At 35.2% G+C, this 17489-nt stretch overlaps 1 protein-coding gene across 1 annotated transcript in view; it reads left to right on the forward strand.

Moving 5' to 3' along the window:
* Window positions 1-17489, forward strand: part of UNC13C (unc-13 homolog C) — a 617099-nt gene that overhangs the window by 477516 nt on the left and 122094 nt on the right. Inside the window, exon 23 of the mRNA XM_012469803.3 lies at window positions 4202-4279. Within this exon, the coding sequence (XP_012325226.2) occupies window positions 4202-4279 (78 nt within the window). The remainder of the gene's footprint in view (window positions 1-4201; window positions 4280-17489) is intronic.

Here is a 17489-nt window from a genome sequence, read left to right on the forward strand (position 1 = left end):
GTTTAAAAGTGAGTATAGGATTTTTTTTTTAAATAAAAGGAAAACCAGGTTTTCCCCCCTCAAAAAATCAGTTTCACTATCAGTTGAATCTAAATTATTTTAAAGAAAGCTACTAGTCTTCTCCCTGAAACCTCACTGACCTCTTGCTGGCAGCTCATTAAGATAAGTCAGTCCTAATGGTTCTTGAGAATTCTAAAAGATGCTTCTTTTCCTTAAATTAATATGCTGCCCAGAAATTTTATTAGAACTTCTTGACAACTCAAATAATGATTTCTAATCGCCATTGATTATAAATACTCAAAAAACAATATAGAGTGTTTATTTATTGAAAGCATATTATTTCTAATTAAAGGACAATACATGTCTTAAGTGTTATATTGAAAATCAAAACAGTACCTGATAATTTCACAAAAGATCCTGTTTATATTAGGACAGCCAAATTGAAGATTTTGAAAGGTGGCTATGAACTCCTAAGGCTAATTCCTGACATTCAGAAAGGAAAATTAGTTTTTAAAAGCCCCTGCAGAGTTCCACTTTAGGTATTAACATTCTATATTATATTTTACATTTAATGAACACTGAGATAAAAATCATAACCCAGTATTTATTATATTATTCTATGTACTCTTTCTGTAGGTTGTATACTTTTACAAATTAAATCCTTATAAAAAGAAACAAAAGCCCTCCAAATATCACAGCACAGGAGCTTCCTTTTCCTTCTCTCAGTGCTTTTCCTCCATAATTACTGATATTTTGACCAACCTTATACACTATTGCTTAAATGCCAAGTATTGTTTTAGCTTTTATAAAAGAATATCACTTGGTTGCTTGGCTTATGTTTTCATTCAAGGCAAATTCAAGTGCTTTTGTGCCTTTACATAAGTATATATAGTTGTTATTACAGATACTTATTTATAATTATTTCAATATCAGATTTCAATGTCAAGACCATTGAAAGTTGTGCACCTTTCAGTGTATCTGTGGTAACATATCTATATTATCTACAAATTGAGTTAGAAATATCTAAAGATAGACATCATTTAAGATGTGACCATAACATAGGCCGGCACGGTGGCTCGCGACTGTAATTCCAGCACTTTGGGAAGCTGAGGTGGGTGGATAACCTGAGGTCAGGAGTTCAAGACCAGCCTGGCCAAATTAGGGAACCCCCCTCTACTAAAAATACAAAATTAGGTGGGCATGGTGGCATGCACCTGTAATCCCAGCTACTTGGGAGGCTGAGGCAGGGGAATTTCTTGAACCCGGGAGGCAGAGGTTGCAGTGAGCCAAGACTTCGCCATTGCACTCCAGCCTAGGCAAAAAAGAGCAAAACTCCATCTCAAAATAAAAACAAAAAAGATATGACCATAACATTACAGTTCTCTGGGTTCAGAATTAAAGACCAGAGTTAAATAAAATATGTCAGAATAATTTTTTTCCTCTGTGACATTTTAAATTAGAAATTGGTCAAAACATTTTTATTTATTTTATTTCACATTCCCAAATATAGCAAGACATCGCAGTCTAAATTAGAATTACTTTTATTTTGAATAATTTTTTAAAATATTTTTAAACTCAGAAACACTTTGGCCATATAGAAATGTCCCTAGTCTGAACAAAACTAACTCATATTCATCATGTTTCAGTTTCCTAACTTTGTTCCAGATTGAGATAAAATTAAAGGTATTATTATATTTTTAGGGAAAAAGTAAACGTATTAAAATAAGACGTGGGCCGGGTGCAGTGGCTCACGCCTGTAATCCCAGCACTTTGGGAGGCCGAGGCGGGTGGATCACGAGGTCAAGAGATTGAGACCATCCTGGTCAACATGGTGAAACTCCGTCTCTACTAAAAATACAAAATATTAGCTGGGCATGGTGGCGCATGCCTGTAATCCCAGCTACTCAGGAGGCTGAGGCCAGAGAATTGCCTGAACCCAGGAGGCGGAGGTTGCGGTGAGCCGAGATCACGCCATTGCACTCCAGCTTGGGTAACAAGAGCGAAACTCCGTCTCAAAAAAATAAAATAAAAAATAAAAAATAAAATAAAATAAAAATAAAAATAAGAAGTTACAAATCGACTTTAACATAGGTTGTTTTATCTTACTAAACTCCTCAAAAAGCAATATCCCTGAATTAGGGTAATGTTTTCTTTGCTGTCAGTTTCTTTATTTCATTTACTATGAAGTTGTTGAAAGTAAAAACTTTCATGATTAAATTTAAGGTGTATTTGTGTAACCTGTTCCCAGTAGGAGTTTGATGAATTGATTCAGTAAAATTGAACTTTGAACATTTCAAGGTCAGGGAAAGCTTAATGAAAGGGGAGAGTCTCATATTTATTTTTGTCTCCCTCTAGATAACCTCATCTCTTTTTTTTCTCTGTAGTCTTACTTAGGATCAATAGCAATCCATGTCAAGTTAGCCCAACTGTCTATGTTTATTTTATTCTTAGTAGCTCTTTTTCATCAGAAATCATCATGGTAAGAGGAGTTGGCAGCTGGCCTTTATTTATAAAGCTGGTACTAGGGTCCTGTTATATGTGACAATAAAGATTAGCTTGAATGTTAATATCGAATAATCGAAGAAGAGTCTATCAACTGAACTTAGACCCATGGGAAATAAGGTGATAAAAACCCCTCACCCATGTAGTCTTTCTGCTTCTCATTATAAGTCATGGTTTTACTTTGACCTTCGATTTCTCCCTAGTAGGACTGCCCAGATTCACACCAAATCTTCCCCTTCTGCAATTAAAAATAAATGCCCATGACTCTATCTCCGAGTGAAAAGATAGTCTATTGGATTAGTTTATGGACTTTTGGTCAAGATGCTGAATCCTCTGAAAATTTGGCGATACCCACTATGGAAAGGACTAAGCCCAGATCAAGTAGTACTCAATGATGGCTATAGATCAGAATCATTTGTGGAACATTTTGATTCAGCTAATTAAAATGGAATCTTTGGGGGATAAATCTCAGATATCTGTGTTTCAAAATAAAGTATTTAAGTGACTGGAATCTAGGGAACAAAAAGGGATTTTTAAATTGTTTGCATAAATCAAAATGATGATGTGGTCACTTTAAGAGTCAAGTAGAAAGTTTTTCAAAGATCAGTAATGTGGGTAAAGTAATAATAAAATCTTTCCACTGATAAGAGCTAACACCTCTCTGACATCCCTTGAGTCCTTTGCATGACTCTGGTTATTGGCTTATTTCCCAGCAGCTTGGAAGATACATCCATTTTCCTTTTTTTTTGTCTGTTTCTCTTTCTTTGTCTGTTTTCCTCTGATATACTGGCTCTTAGGAATCAAATACAGCAAAGATTAAATGATTCTATAACTATTATGAGTTGTTTTCTAATTATGAATTAATTTTTACTATCCTAAGTTCACATCCAGACCTGCCACAAAGCTTTACATCTTTGTTGTTGTTATATTTCTGGCTCCTTGAAAACAACTGGAGAAACATTTTCTATGCATGTATCATATGTACACCACTGTGCAGTAGTTTGTGAGTCAGAAAAGCAGAAAGAGACACAGCTGCATGTACAATATATTTAAGGTTGGCTGGTGAGAGTGAAAAGCACTCAAATGCAAAGCAATATAAAACAAATGCCAAGTGAGTGATAAGATAAAATCCAGGAAAAAAGGAACACTCTAAGTTGAATGCTGGTTATGAGTCAAATAAGCAAAGAGGAAAATGAGAAGAGAAACATGGATTAAAGACAGAAGCAAAAGGCTTTGAATACCAGCGTGTGCTTCATCTGTAGCATGAACATCTATTTAAGTTCATTTTTTAGATGTTTTTACATTTAAAAATTCACATGGTGTTTTGTTTTCTAAAACAGTAAAATAACAGAAGAATTTAAGCTAACCTATTTCTAAAAGTAAATCTTTGAAAACAAAAAATGTGCTTACTTTCTAAGTATGCAATATTACAATGTTAAAGATAAAAGAAACTTTAGCAGTAAGTCTCCAATGGTTTATTTTCTATGTTATTAAATTTCATTCCCCAATGTGGCATTATATTTTACCATTTCTATTCTTAACTGTTACAAACTATAATGCTGAAATCACAAAATTATTATATATATCAAATATAATAGGAATCAAAGATAGCTGTTTTCAACCATTTATAATTAAACTCATTCAATAATTTTATATAAAAAGATTGCTCATAGTAGTCTTTCTTTTTCTATATTTAAAGCCCTGTATCTTGATGAACAATATTCAACAATTGCGGGTCCAGCTGGAGAAAATGTTTGAATCCATGGGAGGGAAAGAGGTGGGTATCTTTTTCTCCTACGTTTGCTAAAAACCTACTTAGAGATTATTAGCAGCATATCTCTTGCTATGAAAGTGTCTTAATCAAGTTTTTACATGGTTTAGCTAAGAACAGGAAATGATAATCTAAAATATCATTAACAACTAAAATGATTATTATCCACAAGGGAATACTTTAATAAATACATTAGAAGTGTAAATGGGAGGCATTTGGTCTTATGTGTGTGCATGTGTGTGTTTGTGTGTGTAGTCATATATACACACATATATATTTGTATGCTAATGATTTGTAAAGTTCCACAAATTGTGTTTTTTACCATCTTGTACAATGTCAGTTTGATATCAATGTTTGTTCTGAAATGTGCTTTGTGGCGCTATTGGTTTGTTTATTTTTCACATCAAGAAAGCGCTGTCAAAAATGTGTTGTGTGCTGTGTCTGTAATGTGTCATGTCTTTGTCCAACATCTATGACTTGCAATTCCATGAGCAGAAGAAGGAAGGAGAAAGATTCTTTTATGAGGTTTGTGATAGTAAGCATCTTATCCATTACCTGCCTATTCCCTCCAACCCTCACTCCATACCTGAAGACCATTGCATTTTCTACTTATTCCCATTTGCTTGTTTGGAACAGACAGACAGTGAAATACTAGCTATGCACCTGCGTCTTCCTGCCTGCCACAGTCTTTCTTTTTTTTTTTTTTTTTTTTTCATAAACTGACCTAAGCATCCCAGAGTTGAGGACTAGAGAAGGTGCAAAGAGGGAGGGTCATGAAGCAGGGATTCTCCCCTTGAAACAATCTCAAGGGCAGCTATCTCAAGAATATGTAGGTAGATATTTCTGCTTAAGATTCGTCTACATTGTTCCTTCCTGTGGGAAAGTTTCTGAGATGTGCATAATGCTAGGATGCATTTCAAAGTAAATATCCCTTTTATTCCTAAATTTATGTGACTACAAATATTTCTTTTAAAATTGGCCTCTTCCCATGTGATTTTGCTTTTAACCCCAAGGAGATGATTTTATAATTCCCCCAATGTCTGTTTCCTTCTCAGTATTTTGAAAAATGAACTTGCTATTTAGCGTTCTACAATTGAGAAGCACTAGAAAACCCGTGTGATGATGCAAAAATCTCACGGGTTTTTAAAAAATGAACATTTATGAACTGTGCCTTCATTGCAATCTCAGTTTTATTTGTATAAAATAAGGCCTCATTCCCTAAAGTGTGTTAATGCTTTATGTAAGGTTTAAGGGCATTGATCTTATTTTAAAATTCTTCTGCTGAATTAGGTGAGCACAACCAATTAAGGAACATAACATGAGATTTCCTTTTCCATTTTACTCATATCTTATATGCAGACTTGAAGTCCACTTAGCATTTAGAAAAGTGATGAAGAAATTACTGATTTCATGTGGGAAATACTCTCTCCTTTCTGTGAATTTTAAAGCCCACAAATCATTTAAGAATAAAGTTATATTTAAAATGTCATATTTCCACAGATGTCACCTTATGCTACTTATGCTATTTCATTACTATTCTGTATTTGGACCCTAATGTGAATAACATATTGCTGAACTGAATTTAAACAGACAAATCAGACCTGTACTTAAAGGAAACTGTATAGACCAAGTCACCTGCTAACTAAAAATGTTATAGAATGGCTTTTTCACCAAGAAAGAAAAATGAATTCCTTATTTCAGATAAAATTGCTGGTTTGAAATATACAGGTTTCATACTATACATTTTATTTCAAATATATGGCTAAACCATGTAACTCCTCTTCTTATCAAAGAAAATAATGAAAACAGAAATACCAAGCTTGTTGCCTTCTCCCTTTAAAACTCTTGCAAGTTCTATTTGCTAAACTCCTTAGACACGACTAAAGAAGAAAACTTAAATAAATCAGTGAAATAAAGTGAATGTTTAGCTTCTAACAATGTAATCCTCTTCTTTCATTTTCTATGTTTAAGTATTTTTTTTTCATTTCTTTCCTTCTCTTTACCCTTTTCTATGATTTCCTATTTCTCCTGTTTTCTTTTTCTCCTCTCTATGCATAGATTGTTTAGCTTATTATCTTCCATTTTCAGTTCAAAGTTTTAGGTAGGGCCAATTAGCATTGGTATAGAGACTGATGAAATGTCAGGAGGAAGCAAGACTTGCATTCAAGTCTGAGTGCAACATGCATCCTCCCAGAAAATATAAGCTTAATTAATAGAGAATTATGATAGAGTTTCTGATACTCTGGGGTCTCTAGGCAAGAGAATTTCAAAATAATAAGCAGACTTCTTAGAATATTGTTGTATAAACATGGCAGTATCTAAATGTTTTCCTTAACTTGAGGCTTTTATAAAGATAAAAAAGGATTTGATTGAAAATTACAGAATTCACCCTTTGATATGACAAGTATATACAACACTTGATACAGACATGTTCAGGAGCCTTTAAAAGTTATACAGTGTTTACTAATCCAAATTCTTAGTTTCTTCCTTTCAGTGGAACTGTTTATAAAACCTTCACTGGTATTGCTAAGGGATATTTTCCAGGGTAGACCTTATTCGTCTTTTAAGATTTTCTTTTTATTTTATTCCCCAGCATCTGTGCTGAGATATGTACTTCTTGCTATAAAAATTTAATAGCAAATATTTGCTTGTGCACTTGCTCAAAATAATTTTTAATGCTATGTGTTTACTAGTTGGCTTCTAACAACAGCATTGCTTGCCTCTAATATTATACTATCTGCAAAGTGCTGGCTGCTTACAGGCATGACTGCATGCTACTGCAGCTCCCGGCTGCTTTAATATGATCACTGTGTAGTTGAGGCAGCTGTTTTTTCTTCACAGGATCAGCTTCTTTTCCCTCTGGAAATAAAAAGAGTGTTTAAAACCTTTTTCCAGTAGAAAAATCCACTCTCTGTATGGAATCCAAATGGAAACATTGCCTAGCACCATGATGATCTTGGGATTATGTTGTTGACAATGGTTCCGAAAACAATCACTTAAGCAATCATTAAGCATAGACAATTGCAGGCACAATATCCTATGGGCCATGTCACCAATATGCTATTTAGGAAAAAAAAAAGTCAAAACAGAATAGCAAACCACTAAATTTCTTCTCCTATAAAGAGATTTTCCAACACACTTCTCTGCATATAAATCTGGAGCATGTTTTGGCAAAATGTCTCTGATTCCTCTCAAGAATATTTTTAAAAAGAAAAAAGAATCTCACAAACCATGAAGAAAAACTAACCTTTAGAAATGGAGTACAGAGTCTGTTTTTTTAAAAAGCACCTCAGGTGATTTTTTATGTGGATACAGTTTTGGGAATCACTATACTAAAACAAATATAATACCCAACCCATGTTATAGATGGACTAGAACTAGAAGTTAAATTATTTACACTACAATCCCCATACAACATTACCTGTCCCTTTAAAACACCATAACAACAAAATGATTGTCAGAGTGCCATGTACTAATTTTGATTCATTGGTGAATGATTACTTTAGCTTACATCATGTTAATAGCTGAATTATTTTGTGAATATAATTCAGTATATATCAATTGCAAATAATTACTTAGCTTATATTCATTTTATAACAAAAAAACATTGCTGCAGCCCCTGAAAAGGACTCTTCTTTAATCTGCAGTCTGATTTGTAGAGGTATATGAAAAAAATCCAAAATTTAATTTCTTTTCAGAAAGTTTTAAGGTATGGATTTTGAAACTGTAAAGAACTTGTATGATGGTAATTGAATTAGAAGATGCATTATTCCTTCACAATATTTTATTGATGCAATCATTTTAAATGGTAGAATCCATAGTTATCCATAAGCCTGCTAACTGTTGACATTACTTCAAATTGTAGTTAGTTATTATTAAGACATTTAGGGAAAAAGGAAGGGTTCGTTTGTTCAGCTAAATTATTTCCATCTGTTGACCATAAGGCAGATCCATTAGGTACAATAATAATGCTATTTTTATTGTTATGACTCAAAAAAGGATTGACTCTTCTGTGTCATATCATGGTGATATAGTTTCCTATGAGAGTAACTTCACATAGGTCCAGGCAGACTAGAGCCAAGGAATCTGGACCATAGTCTCATTGTTCTAAATATATGTGTATTTTAATGAACAACTAATTTATCTTGTTATTTCAGAAATGTATGTCTATGTCGCTTTTAATTTTTAATGGCAAATTTGATGTGTCAACTAGAAATTGCATCTGACCACCTAAAAGTGTGTGTATGTACCTCATTGAAATTCATTGTCGTACCTGTTAGCCACATGGACTTAGTCATTAGCTAAGCAACCCTAGACCAGGAAGGAAAAACATTAATCTTCATCATTTTTCACTTGCCTCTATCCTCTCAACTTTATATGTGCTGAGGCAACAGAAGATGAAAGATCAGAGCTTTAAAGGAAATAATACTCCATGCCAGTAGTTCTTCTTGAACCTCAGCACACATCAGAACTACATGATGAGTTTATGAAAACACACATCACTGAACTCTACGCCCAGTGTATTTGATTCAGTATGTTTAGGGCAATGCCAGATTATTTGGATTCCTAAGAATTCTCTGGGTAATAATGATGCTATTGGTCTGGGGACCATGCTTTGAGAATTACTGAGCTATGCTTTTTAAAAAGGAATCAGGCTGAGTGCAGTAGCTCACACCTGTAATCCCAGTACTTTGGGAGGCCAAGGTAGGTGGATCACCTGAGGTTAAGAGTTTGAGACCAGCCTGACCAACATGGCAAAACCTTGTTTCTACTAGCCAGGCATGGTGAAGGGCGCCTGGAATCCCATCTACCCAGGAAGCTAAGGCGGGAGAAACACTTGAACCTGGGAGGTGGAGGTTGCTGTGAGCCAAGATCACACCATGGCACTCCAGCCTGGGTGACAGAGTGAGACTCTGTCAGAAAGAAAGAAAGAGAGAGAGAGAGAGAGAGAGAGAGAGAGAGAGAGGGAGGGAGGGAGAGAGAGAGAGAGAAAGAAAGAAAGAAGGGAAGGAAGAAAGGAAGGAAAGAAGGAAGGAAGGAATCAGATAATTAGAAAATAACTCAGAATACTTACTTTTCTCATTTGTACACCACTCCTGACCAGCCTACTTTCTGTGTTTTGAATCTTAAGTACACCTGAAAATCGAGGTATTTGTATGGAAATTGGGATAGCATGCAAGCGTGCAGACAAGTATTTGTATTAAAGAATATGATGATCGCAAAATACAGGTAGTCGATTTGCAGTTATATATAAAATGTTTGCTTTTTTTTTTTTTTTTTTTTTAAAGATTCTGGCCTTTGGCCAGGCATAGTGGCTAATGCCTGTAATCCCAGCACTTTGGGTAGCTGAGGCGGGTGGATCACAAGGTCAGGAGTTCAAGACCAACTTGGCCAAGATGGTGAAATCCCGACTCTACTGAAAATACAAAAATTAGCCAGGCATGGTGGTGGGCGCCTACAATTCCAGCTACTTGGGAGGCTAAGGCAGAGAATTTCTTGAACCCGGGAGGCTGAGGTTGTAGCAAGCCAAAATCGAACCATTGCACTCCACCCTGGGTAACAGAGTGAGACTCCATCTCAAAAAAAAGAAAAAAAAAAAGACTCTGGCCTTTATGCTTACATTTTATATGCAATCTTATAAAAAGTGGTGTTATACAGAGGACACATTTTGTGTTCAGGTTTCTGATCTGTCTCCTCTTCTTAAAGTAAATAGAGATAAAAGTTACTAGTTAAAAAATTAATGAGAATGAATCTACTGTTCTTATTTTTTTAGGAATTACAAAATATAGAATAAATTATAAAGTATATATTAGATAGTAAAATAGTTTCAAATGGTCACATTATATCTTCCTTTCAGTTCTAAAGCTGTTTTCTAAAGCAGTTTGCAAGTTCTTCCTGTTTAATTTGAATATCCATTGTTGCCTACTTGTATTTATTTTATCTGCAGGTGGGGAGAAGTTGGGGTGCAAAATTTAATGCCTGGGCCTCAAGAAGATTACAAGGAGTAAGAGACTTGCTGAAGCAACCATTAGACTAGAGATACCTTTTAGCACTTAGTGAAGGATATTCCAAAGCCAAATGCTCCACATCCTTCTATACCACCATAAGCATCTCTTCCCCATGGGGGCTGACTGCTGTATGAAAAAAAGATCTGACCGCACTGAATATGATGACAGAATTTACTCCTTCCCTAACTCCTTCAGTAAATATTTATTGGTTGAGCACTTGTTATGAGCTGTAAATTTTACTAGGAACTGGAGATACAATAATTCCTAAGATGCAGATCCCACCCTTAAAAAACTTAGAAGTTTTTAGGGGAATCAGAGCAATTAAATAGATAAGGTGTGAGAGAAAAACAACACGAACACTTTCTAAACATGAAAATATTTTTCAGATGAAAGCATTTTTACTTTCATCTGAACTTTGTTATAGCTTATCCTGCAACAATTCAGAAATAAACTCAAACCTCGTCTTTTGTGTAAACAGAGGCACAAAAGGAAATGTAACTTGGCTGAAGTTAGTAAAAGCAACCAGTGATAGCTTCATTAAGGATAATTGAATATATGAAGTAAGTGCTGGCCTTTAATTCTGGCAACATGCAGATATTGCCTGATTTCTTTCTCCTCCTAATCATCTCTGCTCTCTCTGCAATTATATTTAATAAATTGAACTTAATGGAAAATTAAGAGAATAATAAGGGCCAATAAAGTAAATTATATTGAAGTGATTTAATAAATATGTTTAAGAATTAGGCACTACTAAGATGTAAATTTTAGCTAACTGCTAAGCTTGTGAAATTATGAAAAGGTGCTACCAAGGAGGTTGAGAGGTTCTTTGGCTTGTAAGCCATGACAAAATGAAATACAGACCCAGGCAGGTGATGCTTGTTAACCTCATTTACCAGAGCATATGAGAGAGCTCACAGAGTTACTCATATACTGCCAGGTCTCTTTTTAAACTCACCCTTCTCTGAACCTTAAGAAAACTTAAGAAGAAAGGATACATGCCACAGCAAAGAGGGAGAGGGAGAGAGCTTCACTTCAACTGCCGTCTTCTGTAATAAATCGATTTCATTATCTCGTTGTGATCACCTTCAGTTGCTCATGCCTGCCCCAGCAAACCGTAAATCAATGCTGTTACCGGTAAAATTTAACTTCTTTAACCCAATCGATTCTCTTTTTTGTCCTGCTTAGCAGAATAGTCCTCAGGCACCCTGAGATAACGGCTCACAGAGAACACTCTGTCCCGGCACTTGATGGTCAACAGGTCCTGAATTCAGTTGACTGAGTGGACTAGTGATATTCACAATGCTGAGCAGTGGTTTATAACAGATGAGAGATTGTGAAAAAAAAAAAAAAAGCCAAGTGGGACGGACAGAGTAAGACAGGGGAAAAGGGCAGAAGAAAATTCTAAACATAAAATGTCTCATTTAGTCTATTCCTAGTTTATCCCTACTCAGTTCATTTTCACTATTAGATGCAACATACAAGCCCTAAGCTCCTTTCCCATTGCTACCAAACAGAGATTTCTGGTTTTTTAATGAACATTTTCAGAAGAGAATTTCTTCAGAGGAAATAGCTTCTAAGAATGCTGCTCTTCAATCCTCATGTGGCTCCAAAACCGTAACAGGTTATCGGCGCCTTGGTTTTACCAATCTGGAAAAACGAGGAGGTAGAACTATGTGATTCATGAAGTTCTTTTTTTTTTTTTTTTTCTAAATTTCTATCATTATAAGGACATTCCATATGTCAGCAATTCATGAAGTAGAAGAATAGTGCACGTGTTGAAGGTAAGAAGGGAAAAAATGTTTTAAGAGAAAAGAATGTCACATCACTCACATAAAGTTTGAAGGTATAATTCCAAGAAAACCAGTTTGTAGAAATAGAAACAGAAAAAGCCAAAATTGCTATATATTCACAAACTCAAAACTATATTGAGTGAATTATAAAAGATAATGCAATCTTTTTTTTTTCCTTCAGTTGTATGGACTGAAGAACCTCATTTAACATATCTCAAAGGCATTTAGTTGATTTGAAGCACAGTGACAGTTGGATTTACTGCATACTTTCTTTAATTAGGATGGGAGACAGCTATGGATGTTCAATTTTTTGGAAGCCAGAAGTTGGAATCATGAATTTCTACAACTGATAGGTACCTCTAGCATAACATTTATGCAAATCTGAATAGGATAAAGAAAATGCCATAATCTGTCTGAAAACTGTCATGTACATTCTTGGAGTTTCTCCTAAGAGGCATTTTAAAAAGAAACAACAACAGGGTAGTGTAGTAAGAGCTGGGGACATTCGTTTCCAGTAGAGAGGACCATGTATTCTTTTATTTCTGAAAACAAATCACAGTATTCATGCCGGCACCACAGGCTTACAAAGCGATTTAGGGCATTTCCAGGAAAGTACCTTACTTCTAGATTCACTAGGGAATTTTTGCTGATTGCTCAGTCATATCTTTTAAGTTGAAGTAAACCTTATTAAATGAAATAATTCTGGTCAAATGGAAGATCTGAAGGAAAATGATCTTTAAAAAAAAAAAAAAAAACAAGAGCTCAGATAAGATTGTGAGAAGTTGCTTGAAGCAATACCCTGGTGGAAAGCCAGCTTGAAGAATGATAAGCAAGTGTCATGATCATATTTGGGTTTATTACACCAGTTAGTAGGATGAAGGAGAAAACAGGAAACAAGAACACAACTTGCAGATGATTACAGTAGGCTAGAGGAGAAAAATTCAGAATCTGAAAGCGAAGAGGACAAGACAGGTGGATAAAACATCTCAGAAATATATCACCAGTCATATTTGGTATCAAAGTAAATATGTATGCAAGAAAACAGAAGTCAAAGGTGACTTTCACATTTCTGCCTTAAACAATTATAGGCCATTAACCAAATCAGAAGAAATAAGAAGTCAAATAAGAATGGTAATAAGTTTTGTTTTGATATGCTACAACTGATATATGTACAGGCCATCAAAGTGGAAGTTTACTAGGTACTTGGAAATATAGACCTGATTCTCAGGTATGCTGTTAAGAATGTTGATAATGGATTTGGGACCCTTAGCATATGAGTAATAGTTGAAGCCGTGGGCATGAATCCAGTTGCTCAAAGGGAGTACAGAGTGAAAAGAAAAGAATATTGGAAAGGGAAAACTGAAGGACACTAATATTTAAAGGGTATACAGAGGAGGAAAGTTAACAGAAGACAAAGACAAATCACAGGCAGTTAGAGAAACAGGGAAAAACCTTGGGAAACAGAGCACGCAACACTGTGAATAAGGCTAAGAGCAATAAGGTCCTTGAAATTAACAGATCATTAGTGACCATATGGAAGCATTTCAGTGCCGTATCCAGAGTAGAAACCACATTGCAGAGAACTAACGAACACTAGGAGATAAGAACCTGGCGTCAAGTTTGACACTGTTGTGAGCAGTTTAAAGATCAAAAGAAGGAAGGATATTGGCTTGATGTTAATGAGAAGGTAGTTCCAAATAAGTCTGGCTTCTCTTTCATTGTCTAGTTTTTATTTTAACATAAATGGTACCCAAGCATATTAGTAGGATACGGTAATAAAATTAATCGTAGAGGGAATGAAAAGGGAAAGGATAATTGATGGAACAAACTCCAAAAGAAGGAACCAAGAGTGCAAGTTGTACAGCATTTTACTTGGAAATAAGGCTGTCTTTTTCATGGAACAAGTGGTGAAATTTTTATTTAGTAATGCTTTAATGCAAAAATATTGAAGAGTATGAAATCCACCAGACTAATGATTAAATTTTGGCCTCTGAACAGATAGCCAGGAAGTTACCTTCCTCCTGATTTGTATTTAGAGAATAACAGACCCCTAATACTGATGAGCTGAACACAAGGAAAGATAGCTTAGTAGCCCATAGGAAATAAAGGAAATGAGAGAGTAATAAAGACTGTGGAGAAGAAATAAAATTTACACTAAAGATCTTTAATTTCTTCCACAGAGTCTATTTTTCAAGAGTTTATATTGAGCTATCTAAAGAGTTTAAATGACACTTTGTAACCCATTGGTTGTAAGTCAAGCAAGAACTTGAGGGTCAGTTTAACAATTGCTGCTATAAGAGAGTATATAACATGTATTTTCTTTAGATCTCTAGGGAAGTAACCTCTTCTAGAAAACAAGCAAACATGCCGTGTGAGTATGGTAACCATTTTCCTGAGCCAAACAAATATCACGGAAAAACCTGACATGGTCTGTCAATGAGATAGATATTTGAAAACAGGATTAACTTGATAACTCTGGAATATATGGTTTCTAAGGAATGAAAGATTTCAAGGACAAAAGTATCCTATTCATAGATAATGCAAAGTATGAGTCCAAGGAGATAAAGCGTTCTTGATATAGGCCTGCTTCTGTGAGGGAATCTTTTATGATACTGTCTGTCCCCACTTCATTCCTCAACATGTGGCAAATGCCCATCAATGCAGGATACTGGGACAGACACCCGGGATAGATGGAAGGGATAGATTTATAAGAGATCATTTAGAGAGAACACTGCATACACTGTTATAGTAAAAACCATAGTCAGTATAGAGGCTGGATCTACTAACTGCCTAGGGCTAGCTACTCTTGGGCAAAAATTTGCAAAAGGAGGTGATAAATGAATTATCTTTTAAAGAAAAAGGAAAAGTAAGCCTTAAGGAAAAGAACTTAAAAGATGTCTTGCCTCCGGGCGTGGTGGCTCACCACCTGTAATTCCAGCACTTTGTGAGGCTGAGGTGGGTAGATCACCTGAGGTCAGGAGTTCAAGACCAGCCTGGCCAACTTGGTGAAATTTCCTCTCTACCAAAAATACATAAAAATTAGCTGGGAGTGGTGGCAAGTGCCTGTAATCCAGCTACTCAGGAGGCTGAGGCAGGAGAATTTCTTGAGCTCGGGAGGCAGAGGTTGCAGTGAGCCGAGATTGCGCCACTGCACTCCAGCCTGGCAACAGAGCAAGACTCCACCTCAAAAAAAAAAAATGTCTTGCCTACTAGCTGTCTCTCCCAGACAAGTAATTCCTGTTACCACAGCCAATGGGATAAATATCTCAATGGTGTAAAAACTCAGTTAATACCTATATGGGATGCTAGTTTTTTCTGATTATCTGAACCATACTTTGGCAGCCTAGATTTTGGAATTTCCAAGCCCTTCATAGAGTGGGGTTTAAATCTGTCTTAAAAGCTTTATTTTAAATTCAGAATTTGACACAATATCTTTACATTTTCATTGTATATATTCCTCTTGACATAGAAACTTTATTATTTAGCCAGCCAGCCAATTAAGCTGTTCAGATACACATGCTAATTGAGTTTCTACTTTAGAATAAATTAAACTGTGACTTATGCATGTTTGAAATTTCTTTTTTCTTTCTCTCTTAATTTTTGCTTTTAATGATAACTCTAACAATACAAAAAGATTCAAGATAATTTTGATGTTATACTACTTATATAACTAGGGTAGGGTTTAAACCTGTGAAAAAAAATTACATTGCCTTTTACCTTCACAAAGTACCTAATAATTTTTAAAATATGCTATTGATAATTTAGGCAGTGAGTTTTCAATTCTCAGTCTGTTATTTCTTGAAGTTTTACAAGGTTTGTAGGAGTAAGGAAAATGTCCTCAATTTGGACACATAAAGTAATGCAGAAGAACTCAAGAACTGGTACTTCTGCTACTGAAGGAGATTGTTTTATTATTAGATGAGTATGATATTTATGTCTGTTATGCAAATGATTGAAAAAGATGTGCAATTTTCAAGAGCCATGTACATCAGCCTCAAAATTGCTTTGCCTGTTTTAATGGTACAATTTAGATCAGATAAACATTAAACACTTAACTGAAACTAAAATGTTTCCTTTTGGGGTAGGGACTGGTTACATGACAGAGACATTCTATCTGCACCTACTTAGAAACATACCTGTGTATCCAGAAATTAAAACTGTCATCCAAGGTTCAAATCTCTGTAGTCTGGCAGTTTTAGATTGTCAAGTAATAATTATTTGATAAGAAATATCTACTCACCATACCTAAGGTAGACTAAAATAATTTTATGGGAAAATAGCATAATTTCATTCAAGTGACCTATGTAGCCATTTCTGTATGACTTTGAAGGCATTATCTGGTGATAATCCTACCTCAATGTGAACAAATTACCTCAATGTGTATATTAAACTAAGATGAAAACCAAAGCACATTTTAAATAAGAAGCAACCCTCATTTCCCGAAGAAAACGCTGCTTTCAGAGTGATTTCCTTGGAGGTGGTAGAGGTATGGGTGGGGAACTACCACCTACGTGAGCAAAAAGTGGAGAGCCTGAAGAAAACCAAATGGGAGAACTTACGTCTCACTCCCTCTTCCCCAACATTTTTATCAAATGAAATCAAGGAAAAATTGTTATGAGCACAATAACAAGAAAATATAATTTAAAAATAAGTGGGCTGCATTGTTCCTTAGGATTGGAGTGGAAAACCACATATGTTTTCTTGGTTAAGGGTTAGGGAGTTATAGTGTGTTAGGCAAATTGTGATTAAATTCATTATCCATCTTAAGTCTTTTTAAAATAAGTATGTACTATCTAATTGTCTTTCTGAATTACCCTGCCGCTGGTTGTAGTTGAATAGAATGCTTAGAAAGTATGAGGCTCATGGATATGCTAATTTTCTCATTCCTATGGAAGTCTCTGTCTGTTACTGTAGCCTGTGTGTCTGGACAAGAGCTGTCAGCCTAACTGATTAGTGAGACAGAAAAAAAAGATAAGATACAAGGAGTCCAGAAAAATCGCCTTGCCTCTAATAGAGGGCAGAAACTAACCAATCCTGAAAATTACCTGGATTTCAGTTAAAACTGATATAAAGGATTAGTCTGATATAATTAATAAAGTCTGAAGTGCCAAATGCAATATTTGATTTTCATTCCAATATTTTCAGTCATGTCAGTACAACTTAGAGCTACCCAGCTGCAGAAATACGTACATAATTCTTCTTCCTAATAGTTCCTTAGTATTAGAAAGTACTCTTAGAGGATTATAGGACTCATGTCCAATGCACACTCATAGGGACACTTCTTGGTTCTGGATCAGCTCCCAGGAGTTTAAACTGATATCAGGTCCTATATTTGGTTGGCATTCTTAGATTCTCTTACTTAAAGTCATGCTTTGATTTGCTTTACTCCCAAAACTTGGCTTTATCCCATCCTCTTTT

Source organism: Aotus nancymaae, unplaced genomic scaffold, assembly GCF_030222135.1.
Source record: "Aotus nancymaae isolate 86718 unplaced genomic scaffold, 86718_ANA_hifiasm-v0.15.2.pri h1tg000062l, whole genome shotgun sequence".
Taxonomy (NCBI): Eukaryota; Metazoa; Chordata; class Mammalia; order Primates; family Aotidae; genus Aotus; species Aotus nancymaae.